Source organism: Battus philenor, unplaced genomic scaffold (assembly GCF_028537555.1).
Source record: "Battus philenor isolate CCGP_79_NKW_IND1 unplaced genomic scaffold, ilBatPhil1.0.hap1 SCAF_20, whole genome shotgun sequence".
NCBI lineage: Eukaryota > Metazoa > Arthropoda > Insecta > Lepidoptera > Papilionidae > Battus > Battus philenor.
The window spans coordinates 7964474-7977990 of NW_027181683.1; the positions used below are offsets into that span (position 1 = coordinate 7964474).

The 13517-nt window shown below is 36.4% G+C and overlaps 6 protein-coding genes across 6 annotated transcripts; 3 read left to right on the forward strand and 3 right to left on the reverse strand.

The window, feature by feature from the left end:
- Positions 1-1557: 1557 nt before the first annotated feature.
- LOC137922999 (chorion class B protein PC10-like) lies at positions 1558-2181 on the reverse strand. Its single transcript, XM_068766119.1, has 2 exons — positions 2131-2181; positions 1558-2040 (listed from the first exon to the last, which is right to left on the reverse strand). The coding sequence occupies exons 1-2, from the start codon at positions 2179-2181 to the stop codon at positions 1558-1560; spliced, it is 534 nt and encodes a 177-aa protein (XP_068622220.1).
- A 1314-nt stretch (positions 2182-3495) lies between these two features.
- LOC137922900 (chorion class A protein Ld2/Ld41-like) lies at positions 3496-4032 on the forward strand. The gene is made up of 2 exons (XM_068766008.1): positions 3496-3546; positions 3670-4032. The coding sequence occupies exons 1-2, from the start codon at positions 3496-3498 to the stop codon at positions 4030-4032; spliced, it is 414 nt and encodes a 137-aa protein (XP_068622109.1).
- Positions 4033-6506: 2474 nt separating this feature from the next.
- LOC137923000 (chorion class B protein Ld10-like) lies at positions 6507-6999 on the reverse strand. The gene is made up of 2 exons (XM_068766120.1): positions 6949-6999; positions 6507-6857 (listed from the first exon to the last, which is right to left on the reverse strand). The coding sequence occupies exons 1-2, from the start codon at positions 6997-6999 to the stop codon at positions 6507-6509; spliced, it is 402 nt and encodes a 133-aa protein (XP_068622221.1).
- Positions 7000-8337: 1338 nt separating this feature from the next.
- Positions 8338-8872, forward strand: LOC137923001 (chorion class A protein Ld2/Ld41-like). Its single transcript, XM_068766122.1, has 2 exons — positions 8338-8388; positions 8510-8872. Exons 1-2 carry the CDS (start codon positions 8338-8340, stop codon positions 8870-8872), a joined length of 414 nt encoding a protein of 137 aa, XP_068622223.1.
- A 1618-nt stretch (positions 8873-10490) lies between these two features.
- On the reverse strand, positions 10491-11115 carry LOC137923002 (chorion class B protein PC10-like). Its single transcript, XM_068766123.1, has 2 exons — positions 11065-11115; positions 10491-10973 (listed from the first exon to the last, which is right to left on the reverse strand). The coding sequence occupies exons 1-2, from the start codon at positions 11113-11115 to the stop codon at positions 10491-10493; spliced, it is 534 nt and encodes a 177-aa protein (XP_068622224.1).
- Positions 11116-12558: 1443 nt separating this feature from the next.
- Positions 12559-13100, forward strand: LOC137923003 (chorion class A protein Ld2/Ld41-like). Its single transcript, XM_068766124.1, has 2 exons — positions 12559-12609; positions 12732-13100. Exons 1-2 carry the CDS (start codon positions 12559-12561, stop codon positions 13098-13100), a joined length of 420 nt encoding a protein of 139 aa, XP_068622225.1.
- The last annotated feature ends 417 nt before the right edge of the window (positions 13101-13517 follow it).

Sequence of the window (13517 nt, forward strand, 5' to 3'; positions counted from 1 at the left end):
GATTTAAACGATAGACAAGGGTATATTCACTAAGAACTTGAAATTAGCTATATATGGTAAACCGAATACAACAATGATACCATAAAAACCCGTGCTTTTTTAGAGCACATAATGTTATCTTATGTGATTCGTACAATTTACAAAATATATTTTTATTGTAATAATGTAAACTAATGATTAAAGCACTTATGTTTAACTTTATGACTTTTAAATCGCGTGATGACAATTTTTTTACCTTTATGTGGTTTTTAATAAAATATTGAGATTTTATATTTTTAACGATACATAAATATTTAAATCGCCACGGTAATACAATTTCTGTACAAACAGTACAAGGTTTTTCATTAAAAAAAAACTGTTTTTCTATAGTGTGTACTTTTCATTGATTGACGCCAAATAGGCTATATATTCAAATTCTTCTATTAAGAATTCAGCGAAAAAAATCACATCTCTTGCGTTTCTTAATAGCTGAAGTTTAAAAACGCGACATTTTGAACTTACGGTGACCTTTCAACACTATAAAAAAGAAAAGTTCCTTATCATTTAAAAGGGTTAAGTTAAAATAGTAGGCTTATTTAAATTTAGGCTTTGTAGGCTTATTTAAACAGATTTTAAAAAAAGATTTTTTTAAGCTTCGAAGTTTTTTAAGCACAAAATTTAGAGTAATATACAAGTTTTGACTCCCTTTGAGATGAAGTATTATTTTTATAATACCACGTATGTTGGCAATTGTTTCAAAACGAGTCAGTTAGTGTCAAACACGATGGCCTCCGTCGTAATAACAGCAGATTTTTAATGATAATGTTGTTTAAGGGTATAAATATATAAATAAATTTCAGAACATTAATAAATAAAACATTACTATTGATAAAAATACATGTTCATGAGTCTAATAAAACAACAGAAATAAGGATAACCCTGCTTATACCTTTCTCTGGTATTCTTACAATTAGAAACACTTTTGTGAGCAGATGCGTACAATATCTCAAATATGCAAAAAAAAAGTTTATTAAGCAACGTTGTAAAAGATTCCTAATAATTTTTCTTCGTCGGCAACTGTAAGCCTTTCCTTAAAAAAACTATAAAGTAATATGCAATAATCGCCACGCTTGGCAGGCGGGTTGAAAATTGCAGTAGTATTGCATTATGGTACGCAGAGAGTGCTGCTGCCCATCTTTTGGAAGCTAGTTGGTGAGCAGATTGTAAGATTCTAAGCAGATCATAATAATCTACATAAATTACTAAATGTGAAAATGTGCAAAGAGAGATAATCTAAAGTATCAATGACACGTGTACATATGTTTGTATACACTCTTTGCTTAGTGTTTAATGGAAACCTCGAAATAAACCCGTAATTGCCTGATGCAGAGGTACCAAATATCAAATTAGTGCAAAAGTATGGAGCTTTTCTTCATACATATGACTCATTTAATGTTTCAGTTAGTATTGCAAATTACTAAACTCAAAATTGTATACCACAGAAAAGAATTGAAAAGAGTTATGTTGATCCATACAGAATTTTTAATTTGCAAATATCATTTGGTCAGAAGTAATTCATCAGTAGACACCGCATCCACAGCCTCCGAAGGCGCGACCGGCGATGGCGGGGCCGTACCCGATACCGGCGGCGAGACCGGGACCGTATCCGAAGCCAGCGGCAGCGGGGTAGCCCCAGGCGGTGCCAGCGAGGTCTTCGCTGATCATGCCCACGGCACCGTCGCCGCAGCCGTAGGAGACGGCACCGGCACCAGCGGTAGGTAGAGCGCCTTCCAGTCCGACAGTGCCCAGGAAAGGCAGTTCGCCGCCGACGGCCAAGATACCTCCGATCTCGTTCTCTGAGAGCACAGACAGGCCGACGGGCGGGATGGGGGAAGCGCTAGACACAGCGAAGCCACCGCCGCTGGATGTTGGTACGGCAGCTAGTCCGCAGCCGGCTCCGTAGCCAGCCCAGGGAGCGGCGGCGCCGAAAGGAGCGGCGGCCATCAAGGGAGCTTCATAAGCCAACCCAGCGCCCAATCCGCCGCAGTAAGCAGAGATGCTCTGAGCAAAAAGAATTAATTTTTACAAAATCTTAAAGACAATGCAATAATTTATTACGAAATATGACTATGAACGCTTTAAACTACATACCTGAATCAAAAACGCTTGAGCGCAGAAAAGAATAATTGCCTTGGCGGTCATGTTGGCTTTTTTAAAACAAATGTAAAGTTTAATTAGTTCGTGTGGTTTATATAGTCTTAACATTAAGTAAGGCGAAGACAATTGTGAGCATATTAGGCAATCTAAAGCGCACCGGCTTTTGTAAAGAATGCACATACATGATAAGACGAAATACAATAAAAATTATATACAAACTAATTGCTTCATCACAAAACCAAGATCTACGTTGAAAATGTAACTTTTCTTTTACGAAGTCATAATAGTAAAGAGATAGAAAATGTGCAGGAATATAAAAGGTAACAGGACAAAATCGATATACAGCAATGGAGTATTCAAGACATTCCTTATATTTTATTAAATATGATATGGGTGTTGCCCACTGCTTAAAGAGCATTGAGTCTAAATACTTTCTTTGCTACTGTAAAGTGAAGTGTGTTAGTAATTATTATTGCGAATTGTAAATAAGAATGACCTCTAAATGTCTCTGCTATCCCGATTGATGATGCAACGATTATCCAGAACCAACGTAAACAGCTTAACAGCCAGATTACGTTCTGGGGGCGACCTGCTATACAATACCTTTAATTTTAATTTCATCACCAAGTACCAATGCGGCAACTGCCAAAGAACATCCACCAAGCGACATAAGATCGCCGAACATTTAATTTAACCAAGCTGAGGCGCCCGAGATAGTCCTCTAGTTAAGGTACTTTAAAAATGGAAAGGCATAAATGATTATTGGCTTTATTTATTTACGAGTATTAAGCCAAAATATATCGAAATCGAATGCACCAAAGTAAATAGCAAAAAAGTATTATCCGACTGCTTATTTAAAATGTTTAATATTCTCGATATCATTGTATCATAATAATATTAAAGAAAGTATAATTAAGTTCTAGTAACTAGTTATAATGTATTTTTCAGCAGCTTAAATAAAATGATTAATGCAAATAATTTACTTTTGGCAAATAAGACCTCTAATTATTTGCTATATGTCTAGTACTATTTTGTTTTTTCGTCAAAAACAAGTCTTGTTACTCTACATTGATACTTTAGAAAAAAATGTTGGAACATGAACAAAATTTTAATCAGAATTGAATAATATTTATTTGTATTTACTTACACATATACGTAGTAATTATATACTTTTAAAATGTAATATGTTGAAGTGATTTGTTTTCTGCTTTCAGGCATGTTTCTGTGTACAGTATCACACGTATTGTAATATTTAATTGCGAAATTATTATAGTTTGTATAGATGTTCATTATATATAAAGAGCTCACTTCAATTTACAATCACTCTGATCTCGTACAGTCGGAAAACAATTCTCAGCCATGTCTCCATTCGCCTTCTTTTTGCTCTGCGTTCAAGCTTGCTTGATCCAGGTGAGGTTTTTAATTTTAATTATTTTTATGAATACTTTTAGAATCGTTGATACTTTTCTTTTAACTAGAGATATGTATTAGATAATTAACAACCAATTAATTATATTATTTGTGATATTCTAGACTGTGTTCAGCCGTTGCCTTGGTCCCGAATTAGGGCTTGGCTTCGCTCCTGAATTCGCTGGTGAATGCGGACTTGGATACGGACGCGGTTTAGCCACTGAATTTGGTTACGGACCTGGTCTTGGTTACGGATACGGACTCGCTGCACCTGCAGCTCTCGCTGGCCCTGCTTACGGTGGCTCTGGTGTAGGTGACATTGCGGTCGCTGGCGAGATGGGAGTCGCTGGTACCACTGTGGTCGAGGGACAAGTGCCGATCCTCGGTGCTGTCAGATTCGGAGGAGATGTCCCGGCTGGCGGTGTTGTCTCCATCGCAGGACGTTGCGCCGGCGGCTGCGGTTGCAACGGCCCTTACATGTACTGATTGACATTACATGACTACGTAACTACGTGATCGTAACAATTTTCAATGAATAAAACCAAATACTAAATGCACCATTTGTTTTTTTTTATTTTTATAAACCTTGAAAATAATAAAGAAACAAATACTTTACAATTAGAGGTTTACTTTGAATAATAATATAATCAGTCTTAAATAAATAGGGTGTTTACTTGAAAAATAATGGATGATATATGTATGTATATCATTTTTCTTGCATTGACCGAAAGTAGATGTAAGAGGACAGGAAGAGTGAAACTAAAGTTCAATATCTAGAAAACTTTGTAAGGAATACCTTATTCAAAAAGCAATTGTTCTGGAGCTATTGAAATTTTTATATATACATATATATATATATTTATGTATGTAAATAAATCAAAAATTCTGGAAAAAAACTTTTTACAGGGAATACTAAATTACCAAATGCCAAAATTACAGTTTAACCATTATTTAATTATATTTATTTATTAGGTAACTGTTATATACTTAAACTTTTAAATCTTGTTGAAAGTCTTAACATTAGGAAACATTAGGATATATTACACTGTAGAGACTCATAAAACTGAACTGCGGCACTTTTCTTAATCATTTTGTTTATATTGTTGTTACTTATTTATAGGCATTGAGTTTTTTGTAGAACATTTTGCGCAGTACTATAATTAGTTAACGAGTCGATATGCAAGTCAATATGCGTGGGTGGGCCTTCCAGTAGGTGAACTGACGACATAGTCATAGAGTGTTTTATCAATTAATATTTGATTCAAGATTTGTTTCATTTTTATTAAATGCACGGCTGTTTTAAATAGCTTTCATAAATGCCATATAAAATAAAAAAAGGACAGTAGTCGATTAAACCTATAGACAAGGGTATATTCACTAAGAACTTGAAATTATCTTTATATTGTAAACCGAATACAACAAAGATACCATAAAAACAAGTGCTTTTTTAGAACATATAATGTTAGCTTGTGTGATTCGTACACTTTAAAATATATATTCTTTTGTAATAATGTGAACAATTGATATCTTTTTTTTTATCTTTCATTCTTTTATCATTTTTAACCTTTTGTGGTTTTTAACCGAATATTGAAAATTCATATTTTTAACTATACATAAATATTTAAAATGTGAATTTTAAAGTTTGCTTTTTCTTACAAACAGCGTTTTTCATTTAAAAAAAAACCTCAATTATTGTTATATTTGAAACCGTACCTATAGGGTGTACTATTCATTATCGACGCCAAATAGGCTGTATATTTAACCCCTCTATAGTGAATTCAGCGAAAAAAAATTCATCTCTTGCGTTCCTTAATAGCTAACGGAAAAAACGTGACACTTTGAACTTACGATGACCTTTCATTTCTATAAAACAAAAGCTCTTTGTCATTTAAACGGGTTAAGTTAAAATCAAATGCTTATTTAAATTATTTATAATTTTTTTTTAAATTGGAAGTATTTTAAACACCAACTTTAAAATAATTTACAAGTTGTGATTTCACCTTAACCTTCGACCCTTTGAGACGAAGTATTTTTTGATTATACCTCGTAAGTAGGCAACTGTTTCAAAACGAGTGACTAGGTATCAAACACGATGGCCATCCTAATATGATTTTTCAGATTTTTTATGAATATTGTTTAAGAGTATAAATGAATGAATTAATTTAAAAACATTAAAAACATAACAATAGTATTAAAAACGATATCCATTAGGTTAAAGCAGCAGAAATAAGGATAACCCTGCTATACCTTTTTCTGAGCTTCTAACAATTAGAAATACTTTTGTAAGCAACAGCAAACGATTTTACAATACCCGTTCGAGGTATATCTCAAATATATTCAAAGAAATAAAATAATTAAAAAGTTTATTAAGCAACGATGTAAAAAAAATCTAATAATTTTGCATCGTTGCCCACTGTAAGGCTTCCCTAAAAATCAATGGGATGATATACGAAAATCGCCACGCTTGACAGGCAGGTTGAAGATCGCAGTATGGCATTATAGTACGCAGAGGATGCTGCTGTCTATCTTTTGGAGACTTGTTTGTGAGCAGATTCTAAGATTCTAAGCAGATCATAATAATCTATATAAATGACTCAATGTGAAAATGTCTAAAGAGAAATAAGCCAAAGTATCAATGACACATGTACTAATTGGAAAATTCGGAAGTAAACACGTAATTGCGTGATGAAGAGGTGCCAAATATCAAATAAGTGCAAAAGTACAGAGCTATTCTTCGTATATAAACTAAACTTAAAAATATATACCTCATAAAAAAATTGAAAAGAGTTATGTTGATGCATACAGAATTTTTATTTGGCAAATATCATTTGGTCACAAGAAATTCTTCAGTAGACACCGCAACCACAGCTTCCGAAGGCGAGGCCGGCGATGGCGGGGCCGTAGCCGATACCGGCGGCGAAACCGGGGCCGTATCCCAAGCCAGCGGCGGCGGGGTAGCCCTAGGCGGGGCCAGCGATGTCTTCACTGATCATGCCCACGGCACCGTCGCCGCAACCGTAGGAGACGGCACCGGCACCAGCGGTAGGCAGAGCGCCTTCCAGTCCGACAGTGCCCAAGAAAGGCAGCTCGCCGCCAACGGCCAAGATACCTCCGATCTCGTTCTCTGAGAGCACTGACAGGCCGACGGGCGGGATGGGGGAAGCACTAGACACAGCGAAGCCACCACCGCTGGATGTTGGCACCGCAGCTAGTCCGCAGCCGGCTCCGTAGCCAGCCCAGGGAGCGGCGGCCATCAAGGGAGCTTCATAAGCCAACCCAGCGCCTAATCCGCCGCAGTAAGCAGAGATGCTCTGAGCAAAAAAGAATTAATTTTAACAAAACCTTAAAGAGAATGCAATATGTTATTACCAAATATGACTATGAACGCTTTAAACTACATACCTGAACCAAAAACGCTTGAGCGCAGAAAAGAATGATTGCCTTGGCGGTCATGTTGGCTTTGCTTCTTTAAAACAAATGTAAAATTTAATTAGTTCGTGTGGTTTATATAGTCTTAACATTAAGTAAAGCGAAGGCAATTGTGAGCATATTAGGCAATCTAAAGCGCACCGGCTTTTGTAAAGAATGCACATACATGATAAGACGACATATAATAAAAATTATATAAAAATTAATTGCTTCATCACAAAACCAAGGTCTACGTTGAAAATGACTATTGTAACTTTTCTTTTTGTCGTAGTCAAAATAGTAAAGAAGTAAAAATTTTGCACAGATATATAAAATAGATAGATAGATAGACAGTAGCAAATCAATGCTCAGCATTATATAATGTATATGAATATGACCCATTGCCAAAGAAGTATTAAGTATAAATTGATGTGGGTGAAAAGAAAATTTTGCGGATGTAAATAAGAACGACTTTCAAATGTCTCCTCTATCCCGAATGATGATATAATATAACGATAGTCCAGAACCATCTTAAACGGCTTAGCGGCCAGATTACATTCTGAGCGCAGGTACCAAGTTCACCAAGTACCAATGCGGTAATTTTTGGTAAAGAAATTCTTCCGATAATTTAATAAGAGGAACAGATCGAGCCGTTCTTTGATCGCTTCACAAACATTCGCATAAAATTCTTAAAACGTAATGAGCCAGTTCTCAGGCCGAGAAGTCGTGTGTCGCCGAGTTTCCCGCCCTTGTGCCCACGACACTGCCAGAGAACGTTCACTAAGCGACATAAGATCGCTGAACATTTTATTTAACCTAAGCTGAGACCCGAGACAGCTCTTTAGTTAAGGTACTGTACAAATAAAAAGACATAAATGATCATTGCATTATAAGGAAATTAAAGAGTCTATAATTTAGTACTAGTAAATAGATCTTATGTATAATTTAGTAGCGAAAATACAATTATTAATGCAACTGATCTACTTTTGCTAAAAAGGAGTCTGCGTATTTGTTACTGTTAGTATTTTGATCTTCGGTCTTGAATAAAAGTTTTGCTTGTCTACATTGAGTCTTCAGAAAACTACTTTCGGTTGTAAATCAGAATTCAAGGTATACTAAATAAAATTTATTTGTATTTACGCATACTTATCTTCAAAGCAATTTTGTTCATTAAAAAATATACTTTTTAATTACATGCTTAAAATGTAACATTTTTGAAGTAATTTTTTTCCGCTTTGTGGCATGATTCTGTGTACAGTATCACATATTGTAATATTTCATTGCGAAATTATTATAGTTTGTATAGAAGTTCACTATATATAAAGAGCTCACTTCAATTTATAATCACTCTCAACTCGTACAGTCGGAAAACAATTCTCAGCCATGTCTCCATTCGCCTTCTTGTTGCTCTGCGTTCAAGCTTGCTTGATCCAGGTAAGGTTTTTAATTTTAATTATTTATATGAATACTTCAAGAAGCTTTGACATTTTTTTTAACTAGAGACATGTATTAGATCATTAACAATCAATTTATTATATTATTTGTGATATTCTAGACCGTGTTCAGCCGTTGCCTTGGACCCGAATTAGGACTGGGCTTCGCTCCTGAATTCGCTGGTGAATGCGGACTTGGATACGGACGCGGTTTAGCCACTGAATTCGGTTACGGACCTGGTCTTGGTTACGGATACGGACTCGCTGCCCCTGCAGCTCTCGCTGGCCCTGCTTACGGAGGCTCCGGTGTAGGTGACATTGCGGTCGCCGGCGAGATGGGAGTTGCCGGTACCACTCTGGTCGAGGGACAAGTGCCGATCCTCGGTGCCGTCAGATTCGGAGGAGATGTCCCGGCTGGCGGTGTTGTCTCCATCGCAGGACGTTGCGCCGGCGGCTGCGGCTGCAACGGCCCTTACATGTACTGATTGACATTACGTGACTACGTAACTACGTGATCGTAACAATTTTCAATGAATAAAACCAAGTACTAAATGCATCATATGATTTTTTTATCTATTTTAACCTTGAAAATAATAAAGAAACAAATTCCGTACAATTAGAGGTTTACATTGCATTATATTATAATCAGTCTTAAATAAATTGGGTGTTCACTTTAAAAATAATGGATGATATATGTATATATGTCATTTGTCTTGCATTGACCGAAAATTGGTGAAAGAGGTCGGGAAGAAACTAGAAGAAACTAAAGCTCAATATCTATCAAACTATGCAAGGAATACTTTATTCAAAAAGCAATTAATATCTTTTGTTTTATTTTCTTTTCTATTATCATTTTTTTAACCTTTTGTGGTTTTTAACCGGATATTGAAATTTCATATTTTTGAACTATACATAAATATTTAAAATGCGAATTTTTAAGTTTGCTTTTTCTAACAAACAGCGTTTTTCATTAAAAAAAACCTCAATCTTTGATATCTCTGAAACCGTTTATTTTTCTATAGGGTGTACTACTCTAACTACTTATAGTGAGTTCAGCGAAAAAATCTCATCTCTTGCGTTCCTTAATAGCTAACGTAAAAAACGTCTTTCATCACTGTAAAAAAAAAGTTCCTTGACATATAAGCGGGTTAAGTTAAAATCAAAGGCTTATTTAAATTATTGAAGCACAGGATTTTACAGAAGATATTTTTTAAAAATTGGAAGTATTTTAAACACAAAACTTAAAATAATCTACAAATTGTGACTTGACCTTCGACCTTTTGAGACGAAGTATTTTTTGATTATACCTCGTACGCAGGCTACTGTTGCAAAACGAGTGACTAGGTATCAAACAAGATGGCCATCCTAATAAAAGCAGATTTTTTATGAATGTTGTTTAAGAGTGAAAATATATGAATAAATTTAAGAATATTAATAAAAGAAACATTACTATTGATAAAAAACCATATCCGTTAGGTTAAAACAGTAGAAATAAGAATAACCCTGCTATACATTTTTCTGAGCATCTAAAAATTATAAATACTTTTGTGAGCAACAGCGAACGATTCTACAATACCGTTTCGAGGTATATCTCAAATATGCAAAAAAAAATTAAAAGTTTATTAAGCAACGTTGTAAAAAAATTCGAATAATTTTTCTTCGTCGCCTACTGTAAGCCTTCCCTAAAAAATCAATGGGGTAATATGCGATAATCGCCACGCTTAGCAGGAAGGTTGAAGATCGAAGTATGGCATTATGGTACGCAGAGGATGCTGCTGTCCATTTTTTGAAGACTTGTTCGTGAGCAGATTCTAAGATTATAAGCAGATCATAATAATGTATAAAAATGACTAAATGTGAAAATGTCTAAAGAGAAATAAGCCAGGGTATCAATGACACAAGTACTGAATGGAAAACTCGAAATAAACACGTAATCGCGTGATGAAGAGGTGCCAAATATCAAATAAGTGCAAAATTACAGAGCTGTTCTTCGTGTATAAACTAAACTTAAAAATATATACCACATAAAAAGAATTGAAAAGAGTTATGTTGATGCATACAGAATTTTTAATTGGCAAATATCATCTGGTCAGAAGAAATTCTTCAGTAGACACCGCATCCACAGCCTCCGAAGGCGCGGCCGGCGATGGCGGGGCCGTAGCCGATACCGGCGGCGAGACCGGGGCCGTATCCCAAGCCAGCGGCGGCGGGGTAGCCCCAGGCGGGGCCGGCGAGGTCTTCGCTGATCATGCCCACGGCACCGTCGCCGCAGCCGTAGGAGACGGCACCGGCACCAGCGGTAGGCAGCGCACCTTCCAGACCGACGGTGCCCAGGAAAGGCAGCTCGCCGCCGACGGCCAAGATACCTCCGATCTCGTTTTCTGAGAGCACGGACAGGCCGACGGGCGGGATGGGAGAAGCGCTAGACACAGCGAAGCCACCACCGCTGGATGTTGGCACGGCAGCTAGTCCGCAGCCGGCTCCGTAGCCAGCCCAGGGAGCGGCGGCACCGAAGGGAGCGGCGGCCATCAAGGGAGCTTCATAAGCTAACCCGGCGCCCAATCCGCCGCAATAAGCAGAGATGCTCTGAGAAAAAAATAATTAAGTTTTACAAAATCTTAAAGACAATGCAATATGTTATTACCAAATATGACTATGAGCGCTTTAAACTACATACCTGAACCAAAAACGCTTGAGCGCAGAAAAGAATGATTGCCTTGGCGGTCATGTTGGCTTTGCTTCTTCAAAACAAATGTAAAGTTTAATTAAATCATGTGGTTTATATAGTCTTAACATTAAGTAAGGCGAAGACAATTGTGAGCATATTAGGCAATCTAAAGCGCACCGGCTTTTGTAAAGAATGCATATACATGATAAGACGAAATACAATAAAAATTATATAGAAACTTATTGCTTCATTACAAAACCAAGCTCTACGTTTAACATGTAACTTTTCTTTTACGAAGTCATAATAGTAAAGAGGTAGAAAATGTGCAGAAATATATAAGGTAACAGGAGCAAATAGATATACAGCAATGGAGTATTCAAGACATTCCTTATATTTTAGTAAATATGATATGGGTGTTGCTCACTGCCAAAAGAGCATTGAGTCTAAATTCTTTCTTTGCTACTGTAAAGTGAAGTGTGTTAGTAATTCTTATTGCGAATTGTAAAAAAGAATGACCTACAAATGTCTCCGCTATCCCCATTGATGATACAACGATAGTCCAGAACCAAATTAAACAGCTTAACAGCCAGATTACGTTCTGGGGATGGTCTACTATATATACTATATATTCCTTTAATTTAAATTTCATCACCAAGTATCTATGCAGTAATGTTGGATAAAAGAATTTTCTCGATATTTTAATGAGAGTAAAAGATCGAGCTGTTCTTCGATCGCGTCACAAACATTCGAATCGAAATTCTTAATACCTAACGAGTGACAGCTCAGTCCGAGACGTCGAGTGACGTGGAGTTTCCCGCCTCGCGCCCACGACACTGCCAAAGAACATCCACCAAGCGACATAAGATCGCCGAACATTTAATTTAACCTAAGCTGAGGCACCCGAGACAGTGCTCTAGTTAAGGTTCTGTACAAATGAAAGTGCATAATTGATTATTGGCTTTATTTATTTACGAGTTTTAAGCCAAAATATATTAAAATCGAATGGTTAAAGTTATAATTCCGACCGCTTATTTACGGTGTTTAATATTCTCGACATCATTCTATTATAATGATATTAAACATTATAATTAGGTTCTAGTACCCAATTATAATGTACTATTCAGCAGCTAAAATAAAATGATTATTGCAACTAATTTACTTTTGGTAAATAAGAGCTCTAATTATTTGTTATATGTCTAGTACTGGTTTGTTTTTTGCGGTTAAAAACAAGTCTTATTACTTTACATTGAGACTTTAGAAAAATAGTTTCGAACATGAATAAAAGTTTAAAGAGAATTGATTAACATATATAATACTTTTAAAATGTAATATTTTGAAGTAATTTGTTTTCTGCTTTGTGGCATGCTTCTGTGTACAGTATCACGTGTTGTAATATTTAATTGCGAAATTATTATACTATGGATAGATGTTCATTATATATAAAGAGCTCACTTCAATTTACAATCATTCTGAACTCGTACAGTCGGAAAACAATTCTCAGCCATGTCTCCATTCGCCTTCTTGTTGCTCTGCGTTCAAGCTTGCTTGATCCAGGTGAGGATTTTAATTTTAATTATTTTTATGAATACTTCTAGTATTTTAGCGTCTTTCTTTTAACTAGAGATATATACTATATCATTAACTACCAATTTATTATATTATTTGTGATATTCTAGACCGTGTTCAGTCGTTGCCTTGGACCCGAATTAGGACTGGGCTTCGCTCCTGAATTCGCTGGTGAATGCGGACTTGGATACGGACGCGGTTTAGCTACTGAATTCGGTTACGGACCTGGTCTTGGTTACGGATACGGACTCGCTGCCCCTGCAGCACTCGCTGGCCCGGCTTACGGAGGCTCTGGTGTCGGTGACATTGCGGTCGCCGGCGAGATGGGAGTTGCCGGTACCACTCTGGTCGAGGGACAAGTGCCGATCCTCGGTGCCGTCAGATTCGGAGGAGATGTCCCGGCTGGCGGTGTTGTCTCCATCGCAGGACGTTGCGCCGGCGGCTGCGGCTGCGGCTGCAACGGCCCTTACATGTACTGATTGACATTACGTGACTTCATAACTACGTGATCGTAACAATTTTCAATGAATAAAACCAAATACTAAATGCACCATTTGATTTTTTTATTTATTTAAACCTTGAAAATAATAAAGAAATAAATGCCTTACAATTAGAGGTTTAAATAAATGGGGTGTTTCTTCAAAAATAATGGATGATATATGTATATATAACTTTTGTCTTGCATTGACGGAAAATAGGTGTAAGAGGTCAGAAATGGTGAAACTATAGCCCAATATCTATCAAACTATGCCAGGAACACCTTATTCAAAAACAACGGCACTTGAGGCATTAAATTTTAATATATATATAAAACAAGAAATTCTTTATTAAGGAACTGTTATAGGCTTAACTATTTAAATCTTGTTGAAAGTCGTGATATTAAAAACGGAGGTCAC

What these genes read in the sequence shown, in the direction of transcription:
- LOC137922999 (XM_068766119.1), bottom strand. Translation starts at nt 2,181, where the DNA reads ATGACCGCCAAGGCAATTATTCTTTTCTGCGCTCAAGCGTTTTTGATT. An exon ending in CTCAAGCGTTTTTGATTCAG is followed by an intron (nt 2,041 to 2,130) that starts GTATGTAGTTTA and finishes CTTTTTGCTCAG; the next exon opens with AGCATCTCTGCTTACTGCGG.
- LOC137922900 (XM_068766008.1), top strand. Translation starts at nt 3,496, where the DNA reads ATGTCTCCATTCGCCTTCTTTTTGCTCTGCGTTCAAGCTTGCTTGATC. An exon ending in TTCAAGCTTGCTTGATCCAG is followed by an intron (nt 3,547 to 3,669) that starts GTGAGGTTTTTA and finishes GTGATATTCTAG; the next exon opens with ACTGTGTTCAGCCGTTGCCT.
- LOC137923000 (XM_068766120.1), bottom strand. Translation starts at nt 6,999, where the DNA reads ATGACCGCCAAGGCAATCATTCTTTTCTGCGCTCAAGCGTTTTTGGTT. An exon ending in CTCAAGCGTTTTTGGTTCAG is followed by an intron (nt 6,858 to 6,948) that starts GTATGTAGTTTA and finishes TTTTTTGCTCAG; the next exon opens with AGCATCTCTGCTTACTGCGG.
- LOC137923001 (XM_068766122.1), top strand. Translation starts at nt 8,338, where the DNA reads ATGTCTCCATTCGCCTTCTTGTTGCTCTGCGTTCAAGCTTGCTTGATC. An exon ending in TTCAAGCTTGCTTGATCCAG is followed by an intron (nt 8,389 to 8,509) that starts GTAAGGTTTTTA and finishes GTGATATTCTAG; the next exon opens with ACCGTGTTCAGCCGTTGCCT.
- LOC137923002 (XM_068766123.1), bottom strand. Translation starts at nt 11,115, where the DNA reads ATGACCGCCAAGGCAATCATTCTTTTCTGCGCTCAAGCGTTTTTGGTT. An exon ending in CTCAAGCGTTTTTGGTTCAG is followed by an intron (nt 10,974 to 11,064) that starts GTATGTAGTTTA and finishes TTTTTTTCTCAG; the next exon opens with AGCATCTCTGCTTATTGCGG.
- LOC137923003 (XM_068766124.1), top strand. Translation starts at nt 12,559, where the DNA reads ATGTCTCCATTCGCCTTCTTGTTGCTCTGCGTTCAAGCTTGCTTGATC. An exon ending in TTCAAGCTTGCTTGATCCAG is followed by an intron (nt 12,610 to 12,731) that starts GTGAGGATTTTA and finishes GTGATATTCTAG; the next exon opens with ACCGTGTTCAGTCGTTGCCT.